The sequence below is a fragment of the Branchiostoma floridae genome, chromosome 9 (genome assembly GCF_000003815.2).
Source record: "Branchiostoma floridae strain S238N-H82 chromosome 9, Bfl_VNyyK, whole genome shotgun sequence".
NCBI classification, from domain to species: domain Eukaryota; kingdom Metazoa; phylum Chordata; class Leptocardii; order Amphioxiformes; family Branchiostomatidae; genus Branchiostoma; species Branchiostoma floridae.
In genome coordinates, this window is record NC_049987.1 from 19530765 (window position 1) to 19541887 (window position 11123).

Below are 11123 nucleotides of genomic sequence, written 5' to 3' on the forward strand. Positions count from 1 at the left end.
ATCTCAAGTCCAGTGGCCGTACGTCGGAGTGTCCGTGCTGCAGTTAATCATAGGCATCGTATTCTTCTACTTCCAATACCGCGAGCTGGTTACTTACGAAGATCGCAAGCAGGAAAAATCTCCCAGGTCTTTCTCCGCTTTTCTTTCTCCCAGTCGTTTTCTCGAGGGACAAGGTCGCAAAGCTGTCTTCCTGCTCGTCTTTCTCTTCCTGTTCTATACCATGTTTCAGTTCAACCAGAACCCGTTCACGCAGTACATGGTTTCTTACATGGTGGAGACAGGCATGTACAGCAAGCCCGAGGCCAGTGTGGTGTACTCCACCTTCTGGATCTGTTACGCCTCCATGCGGTGGGTGTCCATCGCTATAGCAGCCTGGGTCCCCATCCACATCATGCTGTCTGTAGAAATCACTGGCCTCTGCATCTCCGGCATCGTGCTGGCAGTCTGGGGCGCGACGAACAAGGCCGTGTTCTGGGCCTTCACTTGTATCCTCGGTCTCTTTTCCTCCTCTGTCTTTCCTGGCGGTACAGCCTGGGCCAACCGCTACCTCGACGCCTCCTCCATCGTGTTCGCCATCTGTGTGGTCGGTGCTTCGGTGGGAAGCACGGCTGCGAACTACGCCACCGGGTACCTGTTTGAGTACATGGGTCCACGGGCCATGCTGTACCTCTTCATGGGTTGCGGCTGCGGACTACTGGCGGTGTTTGCCGTGATGCAGGTCTCGGTGTCTCCTCTCTTTGCACCCGGGAGACACACTCAGGAGGAAACGATGGAGATGAGTGTTCATGGCGACAAAGATGGCAAGAGAGATGGCGATGATGTTGTTGCCAACGCCAATCCTCCAATGTCAAGTCAACAAAAATAGACTATGCGGTCAAACCTGTACATGTACGTACTAGTAACCACCTTATACATGTATAGTGTAAGAACCACTTTCCCATTGTATCCATTGCATAAAGAATCATGCCTAATAGGTCGATTTTGAATTTGAAAATCAGTATCAGTTGCATATTGATGGGCCGGTGTTACCTGTCTGTGTAAAATGTGAGCGCTGTCGGTGCACTGAGGCCGTTAATTGGTTGTACATTTTGTAGCAACTTAAACATGTCACTTTTGCAGCTGGGTATCATAAATCGCGTGTAGGTAACTCCCAAGTTTTATCTAATAAGGCCACAGCAAGTAAATTTTATGGATGACATCCTCTGAAGACTGCAAAAATAATGAGATAGGGCGAAAAAAAACAAGATGGGTAAAAAAAACAAGATGGCAAATTTTCAAAATAGACGTTGTAACAAGACTTGAAGTGACAAAATATGGCATCACAGCCAACAAGGCATTCATTCCTGTATCTAAGAAGTGCAGCAGTGTAGTTAGAGCAAGGAGGTTGAAAGAGGGCCTGTTTCAACCTTCTTGGTTAGAGTGACACAAGTGTGGTAGACTGGTATCATTAACCATGTTGGCAACTACACTCATAGCTTCCATAGTTCTTCTTCTTCTTCCGGTTGAAGCGACCACAATCATCTCGTTGATTATTCTGTCGCTTATGGGTGGTCAAGGGTCGAGGCCACCAGCCAAGGTTATAGGTTGTCACATACGCTCGGAGACCATTGACACAAACGTGCCAATGGTAGAGGCTTCGACAGCCACTTGTGGTAGCAGGTTCCAATCACTTATAGTGCGCGGCAAGAAAGAGGCCTTACGGTACAATGTCTTACAGACAGGTCGAACCAACTGCCTGTCATGAGAACGTCTCGCTCGGGTTGGGGCGGGTTGTAGTTTTCCTCTCAACCCTTCTGTGTGGACAATGTTATGTTTTATTTTGTAAAGCATGGTAAGGCGGGCAGACTTCCTTCTGGCCTGTAGACTGTTCCATTGCAGATCTTCTAACATTGTAGTTGGACTGGAGGTGCGGCGGTACCGCCGCATCACAAAACGTGCCGCTCTTCGCTGTACTGCTTCTAATCTGTCAGTATCCTGTTGGGTGTAGGGGTCCCATACCGTTGCTGCGTATTCAAGTATGGGGCGTACAAACGTTTTGTACGCCAACTCCTTGATGCGCCTAGAATTGATTTTTAGATTTCTCTTTAAGAAGCCCAAGGTCTTGTTGGCTTTGTTGCACAGGTTGTTAATGTGTACTTTCCACGTAAGGTCTTTTGTGAAGGTAACGCCTAGGTACTTGACACTGGGAACCGTTGCTAAGGTGTGACCGTGAAGTCGGTAGTCATGCTGGATGACAGTCCTGTTCCGCGTTACACGTAGCGTCTGACACTTCTCAGGATGAAAAGTCATGTCCCACATCTTTTCCCATTCGGCAAGCCGCTCAAGGTCTTCTTGTAAGAGATCCTGATCTTTAGGGGAAGTGATGGCCTTGTAAGCTGCCGTGTCGTCAGCAAACAGGCGCGATGGTGAGTTCAGGGTGGATGGTAGGTCATTGATGTAGATCAGGAATAATGAGGGGCCCAAAACAGAGCCCTGTGGAACGCCGGATTCCACACTGACAAAGTCCGAGCACTCACCGTTAACGACCACTGCTTGAGTTCTATCAGCGAGGAAAGCTGTAATCCAAGCACTGATCTCACATTGGATGCCGTAGTGGTGGAGTTTGTGTTGCAAGAGACTGTGGTTAACCTTATCAAAGGCTTTGGCGAAATCCATCACAAGGATGTCTGTCTGCCGTCCACTTGCCATGTTCTCAAACAGTTCTTCAGTAAACTCCAAGAGTTGGGTTTCACAGGACTTTCCTCTTCTAAAGCCGTGTTGCTGGTTGCAGAGGATACCGTGGTGTTCTAGGTGATCCATCATAGTGCTGGTTAAGATGTGCTCCAGCACTTTACAGCACACGCTTGTCAGCGAGACTGGGCGGTAGTTACTTGCGTTGTACTGTTCACCTTTCTTAAACACTGGAGTGACGTGGGCAGTTTTCCAGTCCCTAGGTAGACTACCACTACTGACTGATGACTGGAAGATGATGATGAGGGGTGCTGCAATCTCAGTTGCTAGTTCCTTGAGGACGCGTGGAGAAATATTGTCAGGCCCAGGTGCTTTACTAGGGTTAAGGTTTGCTAGCAATTTCTTAACACCTTGAACCGAGATATTGACCTTGTCGAGGATAGGATAGTCACTGGGTGGCATGTTGCACTTCTCCTGGAATTCTTCTGTGGAGTAGGTTTTGCCGTCACCAAACACTGACTTAAACTGTCTATTCAGGATATTAGCTTGGCCCTTGGGGTCCGTTATAAGGCGGCCTCCATCCTTGAGGGCAGCGATGCCGGCATTCGATGATTTCTGGTGTTTAATGTATGCCCAAAACTTCTTGTTCATGACTGCTTGCTTGGAGTCGTCTTCTACAAAGATACTGTCAAGGTAGGACCAGTAAGCTCTCCGCAGCTGCCGTTGTACTTCTCTGCGGAGTTTCTTATACTGGTCCTTAGCGACTTGTGTTCCTTTCTTACGCATGCACATAGTTGTGCCACTTTTACAACTATCTATCAAGTTGCACCTCTGCAACTACAGTCAATGCTTACAGAGTCTCTAGTGTCAATTCTATATTCAATGATTAGGTTACAACACAACTTTTACCCATTTTTGTCTATCCAGCCTTCCTTGAAGAAGAAAAAAATTCTTTTTTTTTCCCTGAAATCAGGCGAAAATTAATGAGCGCGCGGATGTCATCCATAAAATTTACTTGCTGTGGCCTAATGCCTGAAAATTGGTCTTCTACATCAACGTACAGTTATAAACTGTATATAAGAATACGTGTAATGTTCAGTAACTCAGTAACTTCAGTAATCAATGTAATAAAGTTGACGAGAAGTTTTGTATTGACGATCTTTTATTCCCTACCGTTCACTCATAAGCAAGCTGTGATACTTACATATCGTCACTCCCATGTCAGGGGTGAAACTGTGACATTTCAATCAAAGAGTTCACCTGAGGATAGACCGTCCAGACATAATTTCATGCAGAAGTAATTCCATCTCGGACTATGATTATCACTGGTGAAATATCTCTAACATTTCGGCCCGATTCGTGCCTTACAGGTGAGAATATATTCACTGTATGAAATTCTAGATCTCTGAGGAAGGTTTGTCAGCCTACGTAGAAAGTTATAACACTGTGAGATAGCTTTTAAAATCTGCTATCGCTGATGATTTTACTAGTTTACCAAAGACTTCAACAATTTTCTACGGTTAGTGACAAATGCTTTCTCTCCCTGAATACTTATTCTGGTTTTAGTGCAACACAGTTTACGCTTGAAAGATAACGCTATTGCTTTTCCCGGAAATTGTAAGTTTGTTTGGGTGAAAAATGCATAGACTTTTTTGTTGTTGTTAAGGTGGGGGTAATCGATGTGGCAAGTAGGGCAAATAAATGCATGACCGGATTATCAATTACATGTTAACACTCACCATGTTACTCAGAGTGAACAACACAAACTTACCTAAGCATGAAAGTTCATCTGTGTTGGTAGAATACATTTTCAATAGTTCATTGTCAGGCACCAAGGCCCATAAAAACAGACAATTAGACAATACATTTAAGAAGAACAACAATCCAATACATTAAATCAAAAGGCAGGAAGGATTTACACTCGTGCACGTGGTCTGTGTACTTGGCCGTAGCTCTTCCAGAACATACTTGTAGCAATAACATCGAAATCAGATAGGACTCTGATAATGTCGTTCTCAGACGCCAGGAGGCGAGTCGCAAATGAGTGCGTCAGCTTACGCCTGGTGGCGTCAAACGTGTCCACGCGCATCAGTGCGAAGATGCAGCTGTTGCTACTGGATCTAGGCTGTGACGTAATGATTTTAAGAGCGTCATGGAAAGCAACTCTGACTCTCTGCAGCGCGGCGGCGCTGTGATTAGACCACACCTGTTCACGGGACAGGGGGCAACAATGAGACATGAATAAAAGTCGTTTTGCCTCAGCAGAACATTTGCCGAATGTTCGGGATAGGGTGTTGGCTTCGGTGTACAGATAGCGAGTTTGATTGCGGATGGAATCGTCGTCAGAAAGATCGGAAGTAATGTGGAAGCCGAGATATGAAACTGATTGGACATAGGGCAAAGGTCTGCTGTTGAGCGTAACTGAAGGTGGCATTCCTTGCAAGCGAACGCGCTTGCAGGGGAAATACATACAATTAGTTTTTTTTTTCGCAAAATGCCATGTCGTTTGCGAGACCGAAGGCATCATTGGTAATTCGTAGAGCTAAGATTCTATCGTTATCCTCACTCACAATACTCACAGTGATCCAGAGAGACTTGCGCCAGAGGACTGCGACGCCACCATAAGGGCGACCATATAGAGGGCCGTTACCTATATCTACAGCCGAAGTACCGTACGTTAGGAAGTCCTTATCCAAGCTAGAGAGAAAGTTTAAATCGTTCGGCAAGAGCCAGTGTTCCTGGAGAAGGACAATGTCTGACATCTGGCACAGGTCCTTGACGGCTGAGGCGGAGTTTTTGACTGAGCGGCAGGAAGCCACATTCAGTGAATCCGAGCTGGTCTTCATGGTCTTGGTTGGTGATGGTCGACGGAGGAACGTTTGCTGTGGAACCGTCTGACCAGGACACCACAGGGCCAAAAGGATGGTGACAGAACTTCCTCTGTAGCGTCATTATATAGAATGCTAACAATTTACATCCAACACTGGAATTAACACTATAGGATCATTTTTATGCAACATACATTGACACTACAGTAACACTAAGTAGTGATATTCAGGGCATATAAAAACGCCTTTGTCGTGGGAATGTTTTTTCTTATTATGTAAACAAGTCCCACAACCACATTACTTGTCCGCCATGTTTTCCAAATGGGAACTTGGATAGGCTAACAAAAATTAGGGGACTTCTCGTGGCTTGCTATTGCGTTGTATACCAAAGGTGGAAATGTGGAAATGAATTAACGCAACAAATTGTTAATTTAATCTGAATTGAGATTTTTACTGCCCGCCATATTCCATAATACGCACTTTTAAATGCCTAAAATGCCTAAGATTACGCTTTACACCCCTATATCGAAATGATTAACGCCTGAAAATACAGCTGAGAGATAACTCTAATCACACGGTCTCTTTTGGCCCCTGTGTTCCCAAGAAGAAGGCACGACAAGTAAATTCTCAGGTAAGAACTTAGCGTAGTGTAGTCTACATTCAACACTAGTGCTGAGATTTCCACTAAGATGAATTGGATGTGATCTTGTGCGCATCTTGGACGAAGTTCAATATGCTCATGAAAATGGTATGCTTAGAAATTCAGTAAGGTCCGAAATTAATATTTCAAACTTCCTGGATCGACTATGACGTTACAAGTTTTCATTTTATCCGCTTGTGTTTTATAGAGCGAGGTTTAAATTGATAAAAGAGCAAAACGATACTCGATAGAAAACGACCAGGTTTTGACCTACATGGATTCGACACAATAACAGACCGATTTTATGATCAGCCAGACATATAGTCAGTCTACACATACCGTCAGATGGTGTATAGTTTACAAACCGAAACGGCTTTCAGAAGGTTTCAGGTGACACTTACTGTCTTTTTATGTTTAGATGTAAATTTGACTTTTCTACTTTAGTAGCAAATCATATATGGGAAGGAATAGAGCAGTTATGTTACACGCATTTGTAACTTTCGTGGCGGTCACAAGATGCGGGGTATGTCATACCGTGGGAATATTCAAATGATACTACTATATGGTCACTATTATTGTATATTGTCACCAGAACCTATTTTCTTAAAAAAGACGTCAATATTGACGGTAAAATATTTCGTTGGTACACCAAAGAAACCAATTAATGATCCTTACTCACTCGGCATAGGTGGTGCAAATTCGGCAATACACTTTTGACTTTGACAGTGCTGGCGTGAACAACGTTAACTGTCTCTGATCTAACCGTATCTACCCTCTGAATACGTTGTACAGTTATACTTTTCTACCATGGTGTTATGCAGTAAATTGGTATGTAGAAATGAATGAATGTGAACTAAAATGTGTACACGTATTTGTCAGTGTCTTCACCGTAGCATAAGTCCTCAAACACTTCGACAATGTATACTAATCAAATGTAGCGAGAAAGAGGTGTCGCAGGTGGCGCGCTCAGAAGACAGAAGGGAAATGTTCTCGGTTTTCGCGGTGAAGCGGCCACCGCGAAAGCCGTGAACATAAAACCACCACGACAAAGTTTGAAAGTACTTTGCAAGGAACCGTTAAACATGATAGAGGCATAAGATCCTCTGAAAACGTCCCATCGCTCATTTTCTTATTACACAAAAGTAGTAATTTGCACCATCGAGGATCACATGACACTTTCGACTTCAATTATATCAAACCCACCTCCCCCGTAGTTCTATCCCCACTATGCCTGACTTTTCCATCAATGTAAACGGAGTTACCAAACTCCTAAAAGATCTGAATCCACACAAAGCAGGTGGACCAGACGGCCTACCAGCAAGGATCCTCAAACTAGCAGCTGCTGAGTTAGCCCCTGCTCTGACTATTATTTGTCAGAAATCACTTGAAACTGGTCAAATCCCTTCCCCATGGCTACATGCCAATATCTCTCCCATCTTTAAAAAGGGGGACAGGACTGATCCTGCAAATTACCGTCCTGTTTCTCTCACATGTGTTTGTAGTAAGGTTATGGAGCACATAGTGCAATCACAGATGATGGATCATTTTGACAAATACTCTATATTATCTGACAAGCAACATGGGTTTAGGAAAAAGCGTTCATGTGAAACCCAACTTATTTTAACTACAACTGACTTTCTCTAGATAACAAGTCGCAAACTGACATGATTATAACCGACTTCGCAAAAGCTTTTGACAAGGTACCTCATGACCGCTTACTCCTAAAACTCCAAAATTATGGTATTAGGGGTAAGGTACATCACTGGATCTCTAATTTTCTCAAAAATCGTAAACAAAGAGTGGTACACATGTAGTTGGGGGAGAGCACTCAGAGTGGGCGGAGGTAGTCTCTGGAGTGCCCCAGGGTACCGTGCTCGGACCACTACTGTTCTTAGTATATGTTAACTTTGCAATTGAAAATATACGACTTCCTTCACATACTAGTATCCCAGAATTTGACACCATTGACATGAGTTTCCAAAAATTTTTACTCGGAGTACATGCGAAATCATCAAATGACGGCATCCGTGGTGAGTTAGGAACCTTTCCCATTTCGATCAATGCTGAGATACAATTAATTAAATACTGGCACCGTCTAGCAAACTTACCCGAAGATTCTTTACTACGTGAAGCATATGATGTTTTACTTTCCGGCGAATACGACTGGACAAATCACGTAACTGACATTCTCAACTATAATGGTTTTGGACATGTATGGACAAACCCGAGGTTGTATCATGTTATATGCTAACCGACCAATTACGACTCCGCTTACAGGATATATACATACAAGAATGGCATTCTTCTATCCAGAATAACTCAAAACTTTGCATTTATTCTACGCTAAAGGAAAGATACGGACAAAAGAAGTATCTTTCGAATGTACACAGTTTCGAACTTCGTAGAGCAATTACAAAGATGAGAATCAGTAGTCACAAACTAAATATAGAAGCCGGAAGATATACTAAAATTCCCCGTGACCAGAGGTTTTGTCCATTTTGCCCAAATGAGATCGAAGACGAACGTCACTTTGTTATGGATTGTTCTCGATATAATGATAAACGCACAGAGCTGTTCACATTACTTTCCGCTTGTTCTAAAGAATTTGCTACTCTCTGTTCGATAGATAAATTCAACTACATTCTGGGAGGCGATAACCCTCACTGTGTACAAGTAGGCAAATATATCCACGAATGTTTATACCGTAGAACTAATAGTGTTAATGACATGCTAGACCCTATATGCTGATTTAGTCATACCTATAGATATCCATATATGTGTGTTTAGTTGTACTGTAAGTAGTTGTTATACATGTAGACCTTACGAAAGTCGCTGTACTTTTGTCGTGTCAATAAAGATTGTATGTTAATGACTTAGCTGACAACCTCAACTCTAACATCCGTCTCTTTGCGGATGACTGTGTCATCTACAGGGAGATAAACAGTGACAGAGATCACATCCTCTTACAAGAGGACATCAATACATTAGATACATGGCAAAACACATGGCAGATGAAATTACACCCGGACAAATGTTTTGTTATGCGTTATACCCACAAACGTAAACCTAAACTCTATGACTACAAACTAGGAAGTCATGTTCTAGCCGAGACTAACAACCACAAATACTTAGGAGTCACGCTCAATAACCAGCTCTCTTGGTCACAACACATACAGTACATTGCTTCCAAGGCTAACAAGACGTTAGGCTTTGTGAGACGCAATCTTTATAACTGCCCCAAATTAGTCAAAACAAATGCATATACATCCCTTGTTAGACCACATTTAGAGTATTCCAGCGCTGCCTGGGATCCATACCACAAAGAGCTCGAGCACATTGCTAAGTTAGAGTCCGTTCAAAAAAGAGCGGCCAGATTTGTCACAAATTCGTATCATAGTTATGACAGTGTCACTAAACTTGTCTCTGATTTGGGGTGGGATACTTTACGCAACAGAAGGACAGCAAATAGATTAACAATTTTACAGAAAGCAAGACACCACAAAGTAGCCCTACCGGTCGAAACTCATCTAAAGCCTGTACCGCGCCAATCGCGACACTCAAACCCAAATTCTTACAAGGCTCTACCTTTCCACAAAGACTGCTACAGACATTCCTTCTTCCCACAGACCGTCAGAGATTGGAACTCTCTACCATACGAGGTCACGGAGATCACAGACGCTCCAAAGTTCAAGGAGGCAGTTCTCCGACGCCTCAGGGGACATTAAGGCGCAGCACTCTCCCTGGACGCTTTGCCCCAACTGAGGGGCGTTGTCCAGTACTCAATCAAGATCAAGAAGAACTTCAATTCATAGCAAGCTGCAATTTTTACGCTAGATATCCCCCCAAGAAACAGTGCGCCCGTCCCCATTTCACCTATGACCTGCGCGGTCCGTGTATTCACCTAATTCGTTTACCTCACGACCCGACGCGACGCTCCGCCCTACACGCTGAGGATAGAACCGATAAGTCTACGTTTTGCAAAACCAAAGGTGTGCTAACAGGTGCGCTCATACATATAATAGTTACCTATCTTATCTTACCTATCGCCATAACGTTCAAGCATTAATTTGACACCAGTAGACTGGTACTAAGCAGTCGAAGGCTCGTCATGTAAACAAATTACATGGTTAACGTTACATGACTTACCTTACATCTTTTAATCAATGCATATATTCTCTTGCTTTTAAAGTGTCCAAATTAATTTGTTGTCTCAATGATAGCAATAAGAAAACTGACGAAAGATGGTGCGGTGCCTTGTGAGACCTTTGATCTACAATGTGCATACCCAAACAAGGAGGTTAGAAAACCGCCTTGATCAAAATTAGAGCAACGTCCGCTAGGTCATTCAACCCTACTCTCCAAGCAGAGGTTAGGCTCCGGCGGTTTTTTTAACGTGTTTTTAGTTGTTTTTATCGGGCTTTCTATCTTTTTTTTATATCTTGCTGTAAAAATGACAAAATAGAAAGCCCGATAAAAACGACTAAAAAAACGTAAAAAAAAACAACAGCCGGAGCCTATCCTCTGCTTGAAGAGTAATTCAACCCTACCCTGTAAGTACCGTGCGAAAGGGTGCGGTATACCGGTAATACGCTGGAAATGTTGCTATGTTTTCTATATGATCCTATATTTTGGTCACGATTTCTCTAAAATCACTATATAGCTGTGTATGCACACTCTAAGTCTTACTTTCTGAATAGCCTGTACTTAAGTTGTAGCATCTATGAGTGACGTAACGCGTTGATCGTCCAGCGAAGATTTTGTGGTATTGATCCGGGTCAACTGGTCATGTGACCTTTTCGCCTGATAATCCGGAAAATGCGTTCTACGTGCGTCATGGGTGGGTTGCGGTCACCGGAGACTTTAAGTTATAATAATAATGATAATAACAATAATTGCGAACTGAGAATTAATGCTTGTGCGGAAGTCATCCATACTCTCCAAGCAGAGGTTGGTGGGAAAAATTTTCACCTTTTCATCCGTTTTTT

General features: G+C 43.4%; 2 protein-coding genes across 2 annotated transcripts in view; both read left to right on the forward strand.

The window, feature by feature from the left end:
- The first annotated feature begins 6 nt into the window (after positions 1-6).
- LOC118423197 (sodium-dependent glucose transporter 1-like) lies at positions 7-1197 on the forward strand. Its single transcript, XM_035831230.1, has one exon. The coding sequence runs from the start codon at positions 221-223 to the stop codon at positions 863-865; it is 645 nt and encodes a 214-aa protein (XP_035687123.1). The 5' UTR covers positions 7-220; the 3' UTR covers positions 866-1197.
- An 8781-nt stretch (positions 1198-9978) lies between these two features.
- The window catches only part of LOC118423456 (leukotriene-B4 omega-hydroxylase 3-like), a 10485-nt gene continuing 9340 nt past the window's right edge, over positions 9979-11123 (forward strand). The window contains exon 1 of the mRNA XM_035831622.1: positions 9979-10139. The gene's annotated coding sequence lies outside the window, so the exon portion shown is untranslated. The remainder of the gene's footprint in view (positions 10140-11123) is intronic.

Bases quoted from the DNA above. Each gene is read 5' to 3' on its own strand.
- LOC118423197 (XM_035831230.1), top strand. From the start codon at position 221: ATGTTTCAGTTCAACCAGAACCCGTTCACGCAGTACATGGTTTCTTAC.